The 21,351-nt window shown below is 32.7% G+C and overlaps 1 protein-coding gene across 1 annotated transcript in view; it reads right to left on the bottom strand.

Annotated features, from left to right (window-relative positions):
• The window catches only part of LOC115891169 (disintegrin and metalloproteinase domain-containing protein 11), a 325,656-nt gene that overhangs the window by 144,539 nt on the left and 159,766 nt on the right, over nucleotides 1-21,351 (bottom strand). The window contains exon 4 of the mRNA XM_030911575.1: nucleotides 1,075-1,154. Coding sequence (XP_030767435.1) covers nucleotides 1,075-1,154 — 80 coding nt within the window. The remainder of the gene's footprint in view (nucleotides 1-1,074; nucleotides 1,155-21,351) is intronic.

Below are 21,351 nucleotides of genomic sequence, written 5' to 3'. Positions count from 1 at the left end.
CGTAATCCTAAGTACTAAAATGTAATAAAGAAGTTATGAGGGAAATCCAGTGTTTTATTTGGAAATACGAGATCTACTGTTACACTTATTTTGTTATTAATATTTTCCAAAAAAAAGGTCAATTTTTATTTGGATACTACTTGTAATTCCTAAATAAAAAATACATTATAGAACAAAAAATATAATTTTTTTAAACTGTACGCAACATTTCTGTACAATTTTTTCCTCCAACATAATTTGAGAATCTATGATATACCGCTTATAATTACAAATTTTAAGAAATATGTGAACATCATTAGCGGGATATATTTTTTGTTACTATCCAAAAAATACTATTATGGAGAGGATAATTTTGTCTCATTCAATAAAACCCTTATATTGTAAAAATTAAAAATATATATAAAAAATAAAGAAATAGAATATATTTTTATATTTCAACAAATAACAGAAGACAAAAAATCGTTACTAGCAATAAAATAAAAAAGTTACTGTTCTATAAACTGATTCATGTTTTTGAATAAAATTTAAGGATAATATTATTAGCTGGTTCTTTGGTAAACACCATTTCGTAAGTGTAAGTTAGAATGTAAACAGAGCGGATGTAAACATTAACATCTCTTTGATATTATTTGTTGTTTACTTAACAAGAGAAATATTTGTAGTATAAAATGTACAACAAATCCCTTTGTAAGAGCATATTTTCTGATTTTAAATTGGCGCAATACTTGATGTCAATTAGTTATTCGAAATGATTATTCTTCCTATTAAAGAAATATGGTATATTGTAGGCAAAGAAGTAAAGTTGTTTAAAGATATATTAATATTATCGATAATTTTTCTTATTTTGATATTGAATATCCTGTGTTCTGTGAATCTTATTTTACTTATCATATTAGAATTATTTATCTATTAATTCATCAAAATACTTTTAATTAAGAGAGAAATAATATCAATTAGCCAAACCTAATATTATAAGAGATGCTTATAGCTTTTTAAATATAATCTAAATTGGAACTTTTAAAGTATGTAATAAACGTAAATTTAATAATAAGATACAAAAAAAATTATACTTACGTGTTGAGCTCAAGATCTAGACGGAACTTGTGGTTGAAGGCTTTAATGAGAAGCGATGTGCGATGAAAATGTTTGCCAGTCTGAAAAAAAGGAAATTATATTATTATCGTATATTTAATTAAAAAAATACCAAAGTCAGAGATAAATCGTCGGTGAAATGTGATAAACTACTAACTCCATTATTTCTAATTTTAGAGAAGAGAAAAGAAATGGTACAGAAAATATGTACAGGGTAGTCGGAATTGATCTGTTTTAACAGAGAAAACCTATTTCCTGACTAGTTAGAGCAAAACCGATATAGATGTCATAGGTTCGATTTCTGAGACACGTTTAATAACATAAACCGCCTGTTGATATTTTCACTGCCAACTGAGATACGGGGTCTTTTTGAATTTTTTACTATTTTGAAAATTGCCCATAACTTTTGTACTTTGCGGAATAATAAAATTCTGTAAAGACGTTCTTAAGGCACTTTTTTAAGCACAATCCAGTGGCGTAGTCAGTTTTTTTCTATGCTTGCTCTTTTTGTCAGAAATAATAAAAAATATATTTTTTTAAATGGAAATCATAGTTGGCTATGAACATAAAAAAATGCTGGCATTTAACCATTTCGAACGATATAAAGTTATGGATACCTATTTCTAAGAATGAGAGAAATATTAGGTTTTTCATATTTGTATCGAAGTGTGCCTTGATTTTTTGTTGACAAAATGGTAAAAAATTCAAAAAGACCCTGTATCTCAGTTGGCAGTGAGAATATCAACAAGCGGTTTGTGATATTAAACGAGTCTCAGAAATCGAGCCCATAACATCTACGTCGGTTTTGCTCTATCTAGTCAGGAAATAGGTTTTCTCTGTTAAAACGACCACCCTGTACAGGGTGGATCAAATTCGACGCTTTTAAATGGAAACACCCTTTTCTATAGGAGATAGACGAAAACTAATATCGGTGTCTGAGCTCAATTTTCATCAAAAACATGATCGTGAAAACCGCACATCAATATCTGTTACCGTTTCGGAGTTACGGGGTGTTTTTCAAAAATGTGCATTTTTAACAAACCGCTGTAACTTTTTTGCTATGGAAAATTTTGTATTTCTATGAAAACATTTCCAAAGCATCTTTTTACGTAGAATTTAATGGTTTAAGTATAATTTTTTTTAAATTAATAATTTAAGAGTTATCAACAGAAAAATTGATTTTTTATTTGGGACAACCTCTATATTTTTCATTAACTGAAAAGAATTTAAAATTATCTTCCAAAAATATAGCACACTTGATATAATTGACACTTGATTATAATCCCCTTCGAAATACAGAATTATTGAAAGTTCGCCACTTTTAACTAGTAGGCTTTGGACCCCTTATTGATGGTATGCCCTTAATGGAACTCGAAAATATATTTTTTCAGCAAGACGACGCACCGCCCCTGAACTCAGAAGTTGTCAGCAAATTTTTGCAGCCAATTTCAAGAATAATTCAATAGCTAACCAAGATCCCAGCCGTTGCGTTGGCCGTCGAGGCCGCCTGACTTAGTGCTCATGGATCTAATCCTATGGATATATTTGCGTAAAAATAAAGGTTCCTTATTCTTCCGTATAATCGAGACAAGAATTAGAAATACTTAGTAGTTATGAGAGGGTATCCTTAGCAAAATCTCATGTCTTGGTTTGTTATTTATTTTTATTGTTATTAGATATAGTTTAAATGTGTTGATGTTGGTTAAATATATTTTAAATTTTTATAAAATTGTGCATCTCTCATAGCAAATATTATTTTCGTTTTAATTGATGCTCACAGCTAGACTTTTTTTGCATTACAGCCGGTGCCGTTCAAAGCCTACTTATTTAAAGCGGACGAATTTTTATAAACTCTATATCTCGAAGAGGAATCGAGCAAAATATCAAGTGTGTTATATTTTTGGAAAAGTAATTTTAAATTCTTTTCAATAAACTAAAAATATACAGGGTGTCCCATATAAAAATGAAATTTTCTGTTGATAATTCTTAAATTATTAATTTAAAAACAAATATACTTAAACCATTAAATTCTACGTAAAAAGGTGCTTTGGAAATGTTTTCATAAAAATACAAAATTTTCCATAGCAAAAAAAGTTACAGCGATTTGTTAAAAATGCATATTTTTGAAAAACACCCCGTAACTCCGAAACGGTAACAGATATTGGGTGTTTCCATTTAAAAGCGTCGAATTTGACCCACCCTGTACACATATATCTCGTTCGTTTTCATCTGAATAATAAAAAAGTGAAGTGAAAAACACCTCGTATCTTTTTTTGTATATTTATTAAATTTTAATAAAGAATACCCGTCTCTAACATATTCTTCAAAGTACATCTCAACATTAGTTCAACAAGGAGCAATTTCCTATTGGAATTTCAATAACTATCTTTTCATCTCCTATCGGAGTAATGCCGCCAGTTTCTACCTGGTTCGATATTTGGAATTGAATCTTAGGTACTTAAGCACATATAAGAGCTAGAAAGCAGCAATATAGCGATTCGAGTTCTGTTGGAGTATTAAACTCTGCGTTTAAGCACTTATATTTAATGTCAAGTTGGAGGAATGAAATTCTACTTCAGTCGGCTTTACGAAGCAACAAATACTGTTTTATATTTTAAAGTTCTAAGATATTTGACATTATTTATTGAAGTAGATTATATTTAGAAATTGTCAACAAAATAGTGTATTAATTGGCTATTTATATTGTAAAAAATATGTTTCTCTATAGTTATAATCAAAACATCACAAAAATATGTTTGCTTCAATATTTAATACATGAGATAAATGCAACCAGTATTTTTGTCATTTTCTGCATTTCTATTATTAGTTGATATATAAATAATTCAATTAAAATACATGAATGAAGAGCGGTTGAATACATCATAAAATTATATCTAAAATATTACAAACCACGATACAAGAATCTTCGGCGATTTAGTTTAAGTCCCCAATTTATTGTTTTTTTAGTTACAATATTTTCTTCTTTCCTTCCTACCATGCACGTGCCATTATACAGGGTTGTTCACCACATACGACTCGGAGTATTGTAGCTAAACGATTAGATTTTTACAAATTGTAAGTTTTGGGTTAGTTGTAATAGTCCTTATTAGAGCTACAATTTAAAAATATTTTCACCAGATACAGAGTGTCCCAAATAAATAAAAAATATCATAGTTGTATTTTTTAAATGGAACACCCTGTATATTATTACATTTTTACTTTCTACGATTAAAATAAAGGTAAATTTGATTAAGGTTCATTACACTTAAACCTTACCGTTTTTGAAATATTTTCAATTTTGTGAAATTGCAGCAAAAATTTTAAGGCTTCATTTCTCCAAAGGTTTCAAAGTTTTTAATACTAAATATTTACTGAAGTTTATTTATTGATCAGTTATTACGTTGCAATAATAAAAATAATACTAACTCATACAGAGTGTCTAAAAATTTATTTTAAATAATTTCCAGCTTTAAACGGCAATAACTTGTTTAATTTAAATAGAATGCCCTGTATATTTTAGGAGAATCAGATGCACAATTTAATTGTCTATCAAATTGTATTATACCATTTCTTACCTATCCCTTCAAGTTTTCGTAGAAAATGCATTTTCTTATAATTTAGACCTCATTTATCAATATACCCATGGAATATTGACATTTTAGATTATTTTTAAAGCAACATATGTACAAAACGTACAGGCTAGTAATATTATCGTTTTTAGCAAAACGATAATATTACCAGCCCATTTGTATGCAAGAGAAAAATATTTAAATCTTTATAGAAGAGTATACCATTAATTAAATATATCACCATTATTTCCGCCCAAATACTGATTAATTACATTCTTAATTGTGTTCGTTAATAAATTATTCTGAATAAATGTGAATTTGAATCAGAAATGATTATAATAATAAGTTATGAAAATGAACGTCTCTGTTGTTATGAATAAGCATTTGTGAAAAAATGAAATATCATTTTTAAGGTGTTACTTTTTATCATAGTGTCTAATACACATACAAAATTCAGTTTTTTAGTATTTGGAGCAATTATTATTAGTCAACGCAAACAGTCAATTAATGTAGTTTGAATACTGGAATTATATTAATTGGTCCTCTTTAACAAATATTTAAACAGTTTTTTTTTATATTTTTTAATGAAATAAACGAATTATATCGAAAATATTAGTATCTGTACTCTTTAAAAATTTGATACATCTTTAAAAATAAGCTAAAATGTCAGTATTCCATGGGTATATTGATAAATGAGTTCTAAATTACAACAAAATGCATTTTCTATGGAAACTTGAAGAGATAGGTAAAAATGGTGTAATACAGTTTGATAGACAATTTATGCATCTGATTCTCATGAAACATACAGGGTGTTCCATTTAAATTAAACAAGTTATTGCCGTTTAAAGCTAGTAATTATTTAAAATAAATTTTTAGACACTCTGTATAAGGTAATATAATTTTTATTATTGCAAGACAAAATTCAGTAAATATAAATACTTGAGTACAATATTTGGTTTTAAAAACTTAAATACGCTGAGAGAAATGAAGCATTAAAATTATTACTGTATTTTGACAAAAACCAAAATATTTCAAAAACGGTAAGGTTTAAGTGTGATAAACCTTAATCAAAATTACCTTTATTTTAATCGTAGAAACTAAAAATGTAATAATATACAGGGTGTTCCATTTAAAAAAATACAACTTTGATATTTTTATTTATTTGGGACACTCTGTATCTTAATATAAATATTAAAAATATTTTTAAATTGTAGCTCTAATAGTCCTTCAACGAACCTAAAACTTACAATTTGTAAAAATCTAATCGTTTAGCTACAATACTCCGTGTCGTATGTGGTAAACAACCCTGTATATTAACGAACCCTCGCAGAACACGTGTATCTGATACGGATCGATAAAAATTAATTAAAAATATATATCCCCGATTGAAAATCTGAACCAACATTTTTTCTTATTATTCTTCTTGAAAAAGAACGAAAAGAAGAAAAAAGTTGAGGAAAGAAAGATATTCAGAACACGCTATCCTTCTTTCTGTGCAATTTATACTGCAGAGTAACTATCTATACTACATACTGCCAATTTGTAAATTATGATTACTAAATGTATGTATTCTTCTTCTTACACTGCCATACTGTATACAGAGCGTAGGCTACCTCTTGCATGTACAGGGTGGGTCAAATTCGACGCTTTTAAATGGAAACACCCTTTTCTAGAGGAGATAGACAAAAACTAATATCGGTGTCTGGAGCTCAATTTTTGTCAAAAACATGGTGGTGAAAACCGCATATTGATATCTGTTACCGTTTCGGAGTTACGGGGTGTTTTTCAAAAATATACATTTTTAACAAATCGCTGTAACTTTTTTGCTATGGAAAATTATGTATTTTTACGAAAATATTTCCAAAGCACTTTTTTACGTAGAATTTAATGGTTTAAATATAATTTTTTTAAAATTAATAATTTAAGAATTATCAACAGAAAATTTGATTTTTTCTATGGGACACCCTGTATATTTTTAATTTATTGAAAAGAATTTAAAATTACCTTTCCAAAAATATAAAACACTTGATATTTTGCTCGATTCCTCTTCGAGATATAGAGTATATAAAAATTCGCCCGCTTTAAATAAGTAGGCTTTGAACGGCACCGGCTGTAATGCAAAATAACACGAGTTTAAAAGAATTGTTCAAGTTTTTCTAGCTGTGAAAATCAACCTTCGAAACGAAAATAAATCGGTTTCCATGTCAGAGTATGCAAAATTTTATAACAATTTAAAATATATTTAACCAACATCAACACATTTAGACTATAGATCTATTTACAATAAAATAAATAGCAAGACCAAGACATGAGATTTACAGGTTATTCGAGATATCGGGTGTCTTCTCGTTATGGCCAGACCCCTAGTTTTAACTCAGTGGGGGTGAAAGAATGAAACTCATAACTGTTAAGTATTTCTAATTAGGTCTAGATTATATTTAATTAAGAATAAGGAACCTTCTTCTTCCGCAAAAATATACAACTTTTGATTAGATCCGTGGGCACTAAGTCGGTCGGCCTCGACGGCCAACGGCTGGGATCTTGGTTAGCTATTCAATTATTCTTGAAATTGACTGCAAAAATGGAATTTGCTGATAACTTCAGCGTTCAGAGGCGGTGCGTCGTCTTGCTGGAAAAATATGTTTTCGAGTTCCATTAAGGGCATATCATCAATTTCGTTACGAACCGCAAGTTATAATTTCAAATAAACCATATGCGAAAATGTCTTATTAAATGTAAAGGATTTTGATATACTAAAAATTTTCCATTAGTACAGATATTAAGTAAAAATTTGGCCTTTTTTCAAGATCATTTTAATAGATCTATTAAAAAAATACTAGTAAAAGTGGCGAACTGTAAAAAATTTCCATATTTCGACGAGGATTAAACAAAATATCAAAAGTGTGCTATATATTTTTGGAAAGATAATTTTAAATTCTTTTCAGTTAAGTAAAAATATAGAGGGGTAACGAAATAAATAATCAAATTTTCTGTTGATAACTCTTAAATTATTAATTTTAAAAAAATATACTTAACCATTAAATTCTACGTAAAAATGCTTTGGAAATGTTTTTATAGAATTACAAAAATTTTCCATAGAAAAAAAGTTACAGCGATTTGCTTAAAATGTCACTGTTACCGAAAAACACCCCATAACAGGGAGCGGTAACAAAAAATATGTGCATCTTTCACCATCATTTTTTCGATGAAAAAATTGCGCTCCAGGCACGTATACGCCGCCCATCTAAAATATCTCCTATAAAAAGTTGGTAGGCAGTTCGTTTAGTTTCACCCAGCCTGTACATGTGAATTTGTCATCAGTTTCAAAACTGCGACTTTGACTGATTTTGAGTGTTTCCATTTAAAATCGTCGAATTTGACCCACCCTGTACATGTGATGTGTGTCATCAGTGTTCATCAGTCATCAGTTTTAGCTAGAACTTAGAGTTAAATATAATGATAAAATATTTACTTTAACTTTAATAACATTCTTTGTTACAATGACCAAACAAAAATAACAGTAAAATAAAATCAGTGCGTCTCGAACGGTAGTCTAAAAGCTATTACCTAACACCTCTCATTTCTGTTTGTCGTCTGACTATCAATAATTTTTCTTTGTAATATTTCGATTAGCGTTTAGTGTCAAACGCCTTCTTGAATTCCTTAAATGGTACCCATGGTATTGTTTTCACTTCTTGATAGAAAATTATATTCCCTATAGAATGACCTATATGTCAACTTTTGATATTTTAAATTGAAAAAATGCATTTTAAATTTCAATACCGAGTATGTAGTACTAAATTATTCGTAAAAAATGCTTTTTCCAAATGTGCTAATGTACCACCCTCTTCCCATTTGATAAAAATGAGTTATAATTAAAAATGCGATTTGGACATCTTTTAACCGCCCATAAAAAGACACAAAAAATTAAACTATCAAGTAATTTTTTCCAATGTTACTTAATTTAAATTAATGGTTTTAACATAGCCATGACACTCTAGATTGAAATTTAAAATGCATTTCTTTTTAATTGAAAATGTCAAAAGTTGACATATGTTATGTCATTCTATTCAGAATGTCATTTTTTATCATCAAATTAAAAAAATACCGAAGGTACTATTTAAAATTCAAAAGTTTTAGTCATTTTTGGTGAAACAGAACATACCAAATTTTGTTTTTTATCTAAAAAAAAATAAAAAAAATATATAGTTAGCCACTATAGAAAAACACCCGGTAGATATATTAAGAATGTATCTTAAAGTATACTGATAGATGATCGATAAAAATTAATTAAAAATATATATCCCTGATTGGAAAATCCCGGCAAATTTCGAACCTCGAACATCCTAAAAGATTTTCAATTTCCTCTAAAAGGTTAGCGAAGGTCTAGAGCCCCGGCCGATTCCACAACAAAAACACATCCGTCCGGCCTTAAGGAGGTTTACAGTTACGGAGTGACGTGTAGCCAAGAATGATTGCGGCCGAAATTGATAAATAGCCCGAAAACGGTGAGAAGGGAGACGCACAATGACAGACGGCGCGGATTGGACGAGGATGGACTCGGATAGAAAGGAAAGAAAATGTCGGACGATCGACAAATGGGACTGGCAATGACGAGCGGAATCTTTTTGTGTCGGTCCGGTTTTGGGGCCGTTCGAGGGGCGAACAATGCAGGCCTAGGTCTCGCGTTTAACGCTACATAGGCCCTTGTCCTGTTTTTCTATTATGTCCTATTCTTTGAATTCTCTTTGTAGGTCTTTGTTAATGTTTTTGTCAGGAGTTTAAAACAAATTCTGTGAATAAATAGAATGTTGTAACGTCTATGTGATGATTGAAACATGCGTTATTTGCTTAAATTAGCTATAACTGTCAACATCAGGTACCTTATCATTCTGTGTCTATCTTTTTTATCTTAACTAAAACTATCCAAACTACAACTCCTGCATATTAAAAATGTATAGTACAAACTATTTAGTTCAAAACTGTAAAACATTAGTATTAATATTTTCTTAATTATTCTACTTTGTTATTTTTTTAATTCTTCTTTCTCTATTATACAACTGACTTCAAAGTATATTCTGAGTTTACACATTTTGTCTCAAAAAGCTTCTCTTAGCTGATTCAAAATCCTGTTTTATTTAAAAAAACACATCTCGATCCACTCATACTTTTTTGAGCCATTCTGTAAAAGTTGAAATATTTTCCTGAAATACATCCTAGTACATACATTAGGTTTACACTTAAACAAAATTCACAATTTTTTTATTCTAGGAGCTACAGATGCCTGACGCACTGTTCCCGAATCATGTACTTAAGAAATGTATCTCGTGACACCATAAATTATGCGTACTATAAGAATAAATTTCTAGCTTGAAATTAAGTAAAGAACGATCTCTCAAATGTCGAATTTTGCAGTAACAGAATCGTTAAGAGATTAAAATACCTTTGAGATATATACACAGAGAACAAAAAGCCGTCTTACTTTGAATGATGCTCAAATAGACTATATTGCTCGAGAGATAATAGTCGAATGGCAATCATCAAACTAATTGTGGTTTTAATCCTTTGCCATTATTGCACCTGGCTCGGCGAAATTAGAAGCCTTTTGTAGTCTGGCGCGCACAGAACTTACCAAAACCCCAAAACAACCTCCTTGTTACGGCGGAGGCCAGCCATTACTGTTATTAGAGCAAATAAAACCAGGGCAATGGGCAATGGAAAATATTGACTGAAAGATTCTCTCACTTTTTAGTATAAATTTAAAATAGAGTTCACATGAACTCGAGTTTAAGCCATGTTTGTACAAAGTTATATCTGAACCGCCATAAAGTGGAATACAAATAAACAAAAGACCATTACAGAGTTAACTAAAAAAATAAAATTTATAACTTTTTTTAATTGACGTGAATTAATTTAAGGAAAGAGAAGATCTATGTTAGCATACTATTGGAGTTTTTCTTTTAACGTATTCCATCTGATAAACAAGTTATGCATCGTGTCGTCACACTGTTGCTATTAAATTAGAAACTATGGCAAGTTTGGAGAACACACGCTTTCACAGCTCTCGAACAACAGTCGCTAGCCGGCGCGTCCTCGTGTATTTATTAAACTGTAATTATTACATGCAATCTATAGAGGAGATAGTGCGCGAACGTAACAAGTAACTTTGCGCTCGGTAAACAATATCGGTTTCCAGTTCTAAACAGTGCCGAAGACCAATTACGGGCTACGTCGTCGAAATCAACGGCCAATTATAGCCAATAAATCGATAGCTGGTTTAAACGAGACCTTGTTAACAAGGTCTCGTTTTATTGAAGTTTTCAATTTATAGCTCGTGTTACTTATATTTCTGATCTACTCCTTGAATAAAAAGATTAAGAAAGGAGTTTTTGTTTTTTATAAGGTCGTAAAGACGAAAAAGTTAAGGAAATTATGAGTTATATATTTAAAAAAGAAGGAAGAGGCATACAGAATTACGTTTATTTATAACATCAATATAATTTAACAAGAAAGAAAAATTTTTTACGTGTTAATGAAAAAAACTTTTTTAAACTTTTTATAATTGAATTCCTACAAAGTTTTTATGAGCGTCAGTGCCAACATTTATCGAATTATAAAAAAGTTTAAATAAGTTATTTTTAAAAGTATTTGGACGCAAAAAATTATTTCATTATTATTCCGTTTCACAAATCCAATTTTCGACACGTCATGGAACATATCTTAAAAATTTTCTGTATAATTTTCTTTAACTTTTAAGATTCATTATTTTTAATCTCTTTGTAAAAATTTCTAAAATAATATGTTTATAAAATAGCTATATTCATCTAAAAATATCTATGTTGGTAAATATGTTCGAAATAAAATAAAACGATGTATTTTTCGATTTAGTTATTTTTACAACAAATTCGATTTGAAAAAAAAACAAATTCTGTTTCTAGCAGCTCCAACAAATACGAATTTTATTTAAAAAATGTATTTTTAAAACCGATTTAATTAAAATTACATTCACTTGAATTAGTCGCTGTTAGTACTGGCAAAATATTATTATCCAGCGAACGCAGCCCCATTTCGCCTAAACAAATTTACGCTGGCGGTAAACTATTTCGACATCCAAACATAACCTCCATTTTTGAGCCAGTAAACATTAATTATATTTTTCAAAAGGTAATTTATAATCGAGCCATTGAATATAATAACTAATAACAAATAAAGCGATACACAATATAGGCCAATCTGATAATGCATGCCCAGGATAATTTAGAAATTAAATTAGTTACAAATGAATAGCATATAAATCTACTGGGATTAATTAAATGTATGGATAATCTATATTTCGGGTCAGTCTTTTCGTATAAACAACGAATTTTAGACAGAATACTATAATAACAATACTAAATAAATTTTGGGCTTCTATTTATGTTACAGCGTTTTAGTGTGTACATCATCACTGTGTATTATCGAAGTACAGAAGTTATAGAGTTTTGTACAATAGCTATAATTTTTAAATTATTGAAACGTCCTTGCAAGAATGAAAAGCTCTCCAACGAAGAACTCCAACATAGAAGTATTGTGATTTATCGCTTTTAAAACCTCCTTCGACGTTGTGCAATGCCTAGTCTCCATTGGTTTCGGTCATTCCAGTATCTGTCAAGCAGATCCCATGAGCTCATTGCCTTCTTGACACCCTCTATCCAGTTTGTCCTTGGTCTTCCTCGCTTCCTTCTCTTTTGTGGAAGCCAGTTTAGTACCCTTCTGAGGCAGTCGCGTGCTGTACATCCTTCTCACATGTCCATATTTCCTCCACTATGGTTTTTTTCTACCCATTTTGTCCCTGATTGTATCGTTTCTTATTCTATCAAGCTTTGATGTTCGTGCGGATCTCCGTATCGCGTCTATTTTTACAACCGGTAATTTTCTTTTGTGGTTCTCCGTTAACCTCAATGTTTCCGCCCCAAATTAAAATATTGATCTTGATTACCACATCATACATCCTTAGTTTTCTGTCTTTACCTATTTCGTTACTCCTTGGCATTCCTCTTTAAGTTTGCGTGTCATTTTCCTGTACAAATAATCTGGTCATCAGCGAATTCCAAAGTGTAAAAGCAAGAATCTTCACTTACTGGTATGCCCATGCCTCTACACCTGCTTTTTCACTGGTTTAAAACTTGGTTGACGTATATTTTGAATAAAGTTGGCGACAGGCAACATTTTTGTCTTAATCCTTTTATTATTTTTAATGTACTGTTACTTACTGTGTCTAATATACTGTGTCTTAATCTTTTTGACTATTTATTGTAAAATAAATGTACATTGGTAGTTAACAACCTTAAAATATTTATGTAATGGTTTAATTCAACACTTCAAATAAAAATTAATACTGTTAAATAACGTTCTCCATGTATATCTTAGACATAATTTCTATTAACCTCAGGTATATTCTACAGACTACATTATGTAAAACTGTTATTACACAAACAGGTGTGAATATTCATCCAGTGAATGCATCTGCCAGATCGCCCACAGCCTTGAACTAAGTGCTTTAGAGAACAACAGGTAAACATCGATAAATCTGCATAACGTCTTTTACTAGGCACGTCTGGAAGTTGTAGACAATGTAAAGCAAGTAGATCAACGCTTTTATTTTTTTCTGTAATAAATAAATAATATAGATTATTGTAAAAATTAATATAATTTTTAGCAATAATATTTATGTATTTTATATTCTTCTTAGTTAGTGTCAGTCATAATTTTTCAGTACATGACTGTTTTTTGTTTGTAAATGTACCGGATTGCCAACTAAGAATGGACGCCGGGTGTATCTCAGAAACTACTTATCGTATAATTTTGGGAAAAGTATTGTAATAAGTAAATCGCCCAAGTTCGAAAAATGTCCGCTAAAGGGCGCTTCTCAGACAATTGGAAAACATTGGTTTTCTCAAAAATACGCCGGTGAACAGGTATTTTAAATATTACTATTGTAATCATCGAGAAATTTGTAATTTTTTTATACAGAGTATTTTGCTCTATCTCATATAATAAGGTGGTGTGGGAACGTTAAACTTGCTTTTATTGAAATAATGATAACTCTGGTTTGGGTTGGCCGATTTAAACAAACTAGGGCTTGTTTAAAAGAGCTTTTCTTTCTTAATGATCTTCAGTATAAATATATTTAGATTTTTTCGTGGTAGCTAGAGGGCGCTGTTTGACATCATAACAGATATTGCGCCTATTTATAAAAAAAAAATAGCAGGTTATGTTTCTTTTTACACAATTCCATAGAGTATAAAATTTCCAAAATATCAGCGCAAACAGCAACTTTCTCTCTAATAACGGAGATCTTTCTAAGTAACTAAGAAAAAAAATAGTAAAATAAAAAAGAATAGTAAAATAAAAAAGAAATTCTGGCAGTGAGTTCTACTGTTTAGTCCCAATAAGTATCGAACTGCTCTCTTTTGAAATTTGAAAATACGATCAAATTTTGTCGCGCAGCAAGTACCCCAGAATGGAAGGGCATAACGAAGATGCGACTCAAAAAGGGCATAATAGACCATTTTAGAGGTTGATGAGTTAAGTTCCTTAGACACTGATCTTAGCGCAAAACAGGCAGAGCTTAGTTTCTTTGATAAGGCTTCGATGTGCAAGTCCCATTTTAAAGAGTTGTCCACAACAAGTCCTAAGAATCTCACAGCGTCCACGACGTCAATAGTGGTGTTATTAAGTACAAAAGGTTGTATAGTACTTTTATATGACAAAACTTTAGTTTTTGAAAGGTTGAGACATAGGAGATCGCACCAAGATTTAATGGTGAGTAAGTCACTGGATATAGTATCATATAGTGCCGTGACATCTGGACCGCTCCAAGTGAAACTAGTATCGTCCGCAAATAGGCAGATTTTACCGCTAATGTCTAGATTTGCAATGTCGTTGATAAACACCAGAAATAAAATAGGGCCAAGTACTGAACCCTGAGGGACACCATATTCTATAGGCTTACAAGAAGACATAGACGTATCAATCCTCAGAAGCTGCCTTCTGTTGCCAAGATACGACTTAAGCCATTCGAGCGGCACTCCCCTGAATCCATAGTATTGCAATTTGTTAATTAAGATATTATGATTTACACAGTCGAAAGCCTTAGAGAAATCACAGAAAATTGTAGCTGTAGAGTGATGGTTATTCAGGCTAGAGTATACATTATTAAAAAGGTCGAACATAGCATCATTTGTGCAACTGTTACTTAGAAATCTTCTCTCTAACCGGAGATATTAAGAGAACAAATCTTGTTAGGCTGTCGCTTAGGATTATATGGTCTAAAAGTTATAGTAGTACCTAGGCTAGGAAACAAAAAGAGGTAAATTGGTTACGTCAAAATATCAAAGTTTTTTTAATATCAAAGTTTTCTTAAAAAAATGACGTTATAAATTGAAAAAATAATAATGCTAAAAGCAAAAGGTCGTACCAAATCGTGTCTATATATCGTATATCCCTGTTCTTGCTTTGATTTTGTATGCAAGATATTTTGTAAGTGTCTATGTTTATTTCTGTAGTATCACAACCTCAAAAATAATCTAAAAAATTACTATTATTCTTAGAATTCCTGTTGCAGAGTATTACTGCGGCTTTATATCACCTTAGATTTTCTTCTCAACTCTCATTACACTGGTTGGTAATGATTATTTAATTTTTCGAACAAGTTTAACGCGATATAAAGCTCTCCAAAGTACCATTTTCGGTTTTATGCAGATTTGAAACGACGTATAAGAATGCCGCGGAATTAGATAATGCCATTTGCATTTAAAATAACGGCAATGCTAAACCCACATCTGAAAGAGTGCTTCGAGTGTATGTTGTGTTTTAATTTGGAAGAAGTGCAGGTAGCGATAATGGTTTTGTTAGGCAAAAGGGAAAAATGTGTTTCAATTAAAATTTCCATAATTTTCGTGTTTTTGAAATAATTTCTTTTTACGAGTGAAACATAAGACAGTGCTTGGAGTTAATTTTGGGTTTTGGAGTTTTAGTAAACATGTCTTTTATATAAATTTGTTTAAAAATTGAGAAAAAATTATATACGACTTACACATCAGACTTAAGAAAACATTTAAAAATTAAGCATCTTATGGTAGCCATGAGATTAGTGATGTTGGTAGCGAATATTTCCATTCGAATTTTACAGGAAATTTCAGAAATTTCCGAAATATTCGGTCCCAAAATCGCGAATATTCGCAAAAATCCGAATTTTGCAAGAAGTTTATTTTCAAAATTCAAGACATTGAGCAAAAATTTAACAAAAGTGAATCAAGTATGCCTATTCTTAAATCAGAAGAAAAAGAATGCTTCTCCGCCTTACAAAATAGAAAACGTATGGCTCTTAAACCAATGCATGTTGCCGCGAATCTCTTGGCCTCTCTGTTTCCTGGGAGAGCACCTTAACAATGAAGAACACATAGCCGCTATGGAATTTATCAACAATATCACCAACAAACATCCTCAGTTTGTCAATAATAAAGAAGCCATTTTTACAGATGTAACAAATTATTACGCCAAATCGGGTTTATGGGCTCTCGACTACGTATGGATGTCAGTTAAAAATGTAGACTGTCTAAGTTGGTGGCAAGCAATGTGTAAAAATACTCAGTTGAAATACATATTTACCTGTTGCTCTGCTGTCTTTACCAACGTCATCTGCAGCCACTGAGAGAAGTTTCAGTACTTACAGTTTTATCCATACTAAAAAAAGTAATCGCTTTCACTGCACAAAGAGCCGGCAAAATAATGTTCGTAGCTCATAACAATAAATTATTACTACAAAAACAAAAAGTGGATATGGAGCATGATATTCAACAACATGAAACTCCTCCAAAACCACTAGAACCCGTAGAGGTAGAGGTCCATCCTTCAGAATCAGAAGCATGATACATCAAATATATCTGATTTGGAAATAGAAACTGACGAAGACAGTATTACTACTACTATAATACCCTATGAAGATGGGACCAGCTCGGCGCCTGAAAGTATTCCGGAATAGAATAATTCAGTTATATGTGTTTTACGTTTTTTAAATTTATATTTCGTGTTTTTTTTAAGTTCATAATCATAGTTCATGGTTTATGTACAAAGTAGGGGTGTGAACCAAACCAAATGTTACCAAATGATTTTTGTTGTGTTATGTTTATGACTTTTATGAGTTATGTATTGTTTATAAAAAACATAACAACTAATATTATGTTTATTGATTTTTTTCCACTTACATGTTGGTATCAAATGTCTATCTAATTTATTCCTTTATTGTATCAACAAAAAATATGTAAAATTGTAAAATTTCCTAAAATTTCATAAATTTCCGAAAGTTTCTGAAAGTTTCGGAAATTTCCTGCAACAATCAAAAATTTCTGAAATATTAACATCACTACATGAGATAGATTGAAAGTTATGATCACATCATGCTTTTAAATCACTGATATTAGAAACCATTGTATACCATTTGTCACAATATCCCGCATTAGCAATAGCTATGGAACAGGGAAACACGATATCCCCAAATCTGTTTACAGCAACATTAGAAGAAATCTTCCGTCAACTGGACTGGACCAACAAAGGATTAAAAATAGATGGAGAATATTTTAATCTAAGATTCGCTGATGACATAGTCCTAATTGCTAATAGTCCTGAAGAACTACAAGCACAAATTAACGAACTAAATTCAGCCAGCAATAAAGTGGGTCTCAAAATGAATCTAGCAAAAACTAAAGTAACGTACAACAAACTAGTGGAAAGAAAGGACATTCTAAGAAATAGCACAACACTCAAATGGCAATGGGCAGGAATCTGACAAGAAGAAAGGACAACAGATGGACCACAAAAATTACAGCAGGGTACCAAAAAAGAAAGACCAAACTTAAGAGGAATTAAGAGACCTAGAGGAAGACCAAACCTGGGATGGGATTATGATATTGGGAAGTTAGCAGAGGTAACTTGGGCCCGCTTAGCTAACTAACTATAGACAACAGGCGGCTCAATTACGAAGAGAGTATTTAAATATGTAAGAGAGACTACACCATAATTGGAAATGGTTGAATAAGCTGAGAATGATGATAATAATGATAGAACGGGATGAAAGTCGTTTAGGTGAATTTTTAATATCAGTGATATAAAACAGTAAGGTGATCTACTGTTTTATTTCACTTAGATAGGAACTATCGAAAACAGGAAATTGCCATCCTATCCGATAGTCAAGCAGAACTTAACGCGATCAACTCAGTAACCACCAATTCGAAGTTGGTCAAAGAATGCTTAGAGAAGCTCAACAAATTAGGCAAAGAAAATAAAGTCCTCCTACTCTGGGTGCCTGCTCACCAAGGGATAGAAAGCAATGAAAAAGCAAATGATCTAGCTAGAAAAGGAGAGAATACTCCACTAACTGGACCAGAACCGTTCTGTTTTCCAAACGGGAACCAACTGAAAGCGGAACTGAAGAATCTGGAAGACTCCATCCGTAACTTGGAATGGGTGTCCTCCAACGGTATAAGACACTCGAAAAAGTTCCTTAGATCTTATGACCGAGAAAAATCAAAGGTTTTCCTTGATTTAAGTAAAAACAATCTTCGGATTGTCACGGGGTTTCTAACAGGACACTGTCTCCTCCAGATTTTGTGGGGAAAATGGGGAAACACCAGAACACCTTATCACTGAGTGCGCCGAGACGACGACCATTCGTGCCATGAACCTTGGTACGTCTGATGTCGAGGATGGAGAGCTGGCCTCTGTGGAGCCGTCTCAGATACTGGCTTTTCTTAAAGCCCTGAGACTGTATGATGAGTTATAACTCGTTATAACTCATCATACAAGAAAGGAGAACACACATCGTTCAAGAAAGGGGAACACACAATAGATCTATACGGTCGCGGTGATTAACTCCCCTCCTAAACATTCTACATTCTAATGCTTTCTGTTTACTAACTAAGCTTTTAAATATACGCTGATAAAAATTCACAGTATCAGTTAACAATGTCATTCAAAAATCACAGTATTCGGTTCATCTCTAGTTCTAAGACTATACATAGCATTCAAAGATTTTCGAAAAGGTTATATATATGTTTTTGTTACGACACATCGATATATCATCTCCACCTCTAATCAGAATTACGTCTGCCATCCTGCACGCCCGCCGCTCCGTTGTTTGCATCAAGCACCCGCGCGTTCCCCTGGTAACCACTTGCTCCTAATTGAAAACCAACCTGCCGCCTGATGACGAATCGATAAAGAGAACCAAAACGGCGGCGGCGGCGGCCGTTGCCAGCAGCCAGCGCCGCCGCCACGCCCCACCCTTATCCGACGCCGCTGAGCGCGAGCGTCACGACGCCCGCCGGAGACGACGCCTAGCTGCCACGTGTCCGCCGAGGATCTGGATGTGGCACGGCGGTAGGGAGGCCACGGTGTCACCGTTGTGGCGCGGGTTTGGGCGGTTGGGATTGCGGTTTTGATACGAACGTAATGGTACTAAATCCATGGTATAAGGAAAACAGTAGTTTCACTCTACCAAATATTTTCTGCCGGCCGACAAAATTCGGTAGATTATTGGCAACATGCACTTCAGTCGGGATCCGTCATTTGAGATGCGAAGTTCAACCGAGTACAGAGATAGAATGTAGAATGTACGGGAGGGGGCTTAAGCTTGATTTTCATGCATCCATTATACGTTGGTATATTGGTCCGACGGTACTCTGATTGGCCATAGCGTTTTCGCGCCACTTTTCATCCGTAAATATTTTACTTCAGCCCGTCAACGGACCCGTTCATACGATAACGGACGTTTTGACACTTTTTTGACAAATTTAATCTAACAATAATAAAAATATAAGTAAAATAGCAAAATCGTTATGAAAACGAAAATATAAAATAACACCAACGTATATCCGATAAACGGAGGCATGAAAATGCAATAAATTTAAAAACTGCGTTATTTTCAAACCAATCAAAGTCTTTAAATTCTACCAATAAAATAAATATCGTATCAACGTATCGTCGGACAACGGATGCATGAAAATCAAGCTTTAATCATCGCGAGCTCACAGATCTATTGTCCCCCTTTCCTAAGTTATAAGGAGCGTCCTAAAGCTTAATATGTCTGATGGAGTTACTCTTATTGGTTAAGCAGATGATCTAGCGATAGTTGTAGAAGCAAGAAGTCCAGATATCCTGGAAGCGATAGTAACCACGCAATCCTCTGTAAGAAACAAAGAAACTTACCTTAGATCCACAGAAGCCTGAAGCACTAATGCCAGTAGTAGGAAGGAAAACAAAAGATTAAAAATCGCCGTTCAAAATATAGAAATAATAAGCCAAGTATCAGTAAAATACTTAAGTGTACATATCAATAAAAATATGTCTATAAAAGTTCATATTGTTAACACTGCAGAAAGAGCAACAAAGGTCCTAAATATCCTCTCAAGAATAATACCCGATATAAGCGGCCCTAAAGAAAACAACAGGATACTTCTTTTATCAGTAGCTCAGTCCATAATGCTATATGGAGCAAGTATATGTGTAGAAGGGATGGAGAAAAAAGTTCATAAAAACGCTTTTTGCTTTACTGGTTATAGCAAGAACTCCGCCAATACATCTATTAGCCGCTCATCGAGCAGAGCTGGAAAAATAAAGCAAGGGTCATATGAGAACATGAAGAAGCCACAGCAAGCTGGACAATACGTCTTATATAGAGCCCTGGGTCTTCAGAAGTCATGGCAAAGTTGACTTCTACCTAAGACAAGGATTATCCGGACATGGATAATTTAAAGCTTATTTTAAACGCTTACACCTTAGGGGTACGGATACTTCTTGTTACTGCGAACTGGTTGACAATGTCGAACACACATTTTTCAATTACGCAAGATGGAGATTTATAAGACATGCAGTAGAAGAGAAAGTGGGTAAACTAACACCAGATAACCTAATCGACACCATGGTGAAGAACGAAATATCTTGAAAGGAAATAAGCAAAATGGCTACGGAAATCCTTATGGAAAAAAGAAGAGAGGGAGAACGTATAGATCCGATAGGCCCAAACCAGATACATAGAACAGAACATCTACACAGGACCTTCCTTCTGAAGTAATGCTAACGCGGTTCCAGAAGGGGACACTTAAAGGTTTTAGTCAGTAAGAGTCTGACACTACTTCGGTTATCTTCCCAAGTGCCCTTACAAGTTAAAAACAGTTATATCGAGTTATAACTCATCATACCTGTACGCCGTTCACGGCTTTGTCAAAACACACAGAGTCTAGTTCTCCATCTCCGATATCAGTCGTACCAAAATTTATGGTACAAATGGTTGTCGTTTCGGCGCACTCAGTGATCTGGTGTTTCCCCATCTTCCCACAGAATCTGCATTCGTCGTTGTTTGTTAGCTTTAATCTACTGAGGTCTCCGTTGAGGAGACAGGGTCTTGTTAAAAATCCCGTGACAATCCGAAGACTGTTCAATAAATGAAGGAAAATCTTTGATTTTTCTCGATTGATTATGGCGCATTGGCATAACTATCGACGATGATCAACATGTGCAGTGGTGTAAGGTCTAGGATGACCTCCATTGCTGCTGTTGGGCATTTTGTCATGGCAACTGTGATGCAGATACCTGCCAGTCTCTGCATTGGGTATTGTAAGCTTAATAGGCATGTGCAGATTTTGTTAGTTGG

Source organism: Sitophilus oryzae, unplaced genomic scaffold (assembly GCF_002938485.1).
Source record: "Sitophilus oryzae breed Bouriz unplaced genomic scaffold, Soryzae_2.0 scaffold_971_pilon_pilon, whole genome shotgun sequence".
In the NCBI taxonomy this organism is placed as follows: Eukaryota; Metazoa; Arthropoda; class Insecta; order Coleoptera; family Curculionidae; genus Sitophilus; species Sitophilus oryzae.
This window is presented reverse-complemented; position numbering and strand designations above follow the sequence as displayed.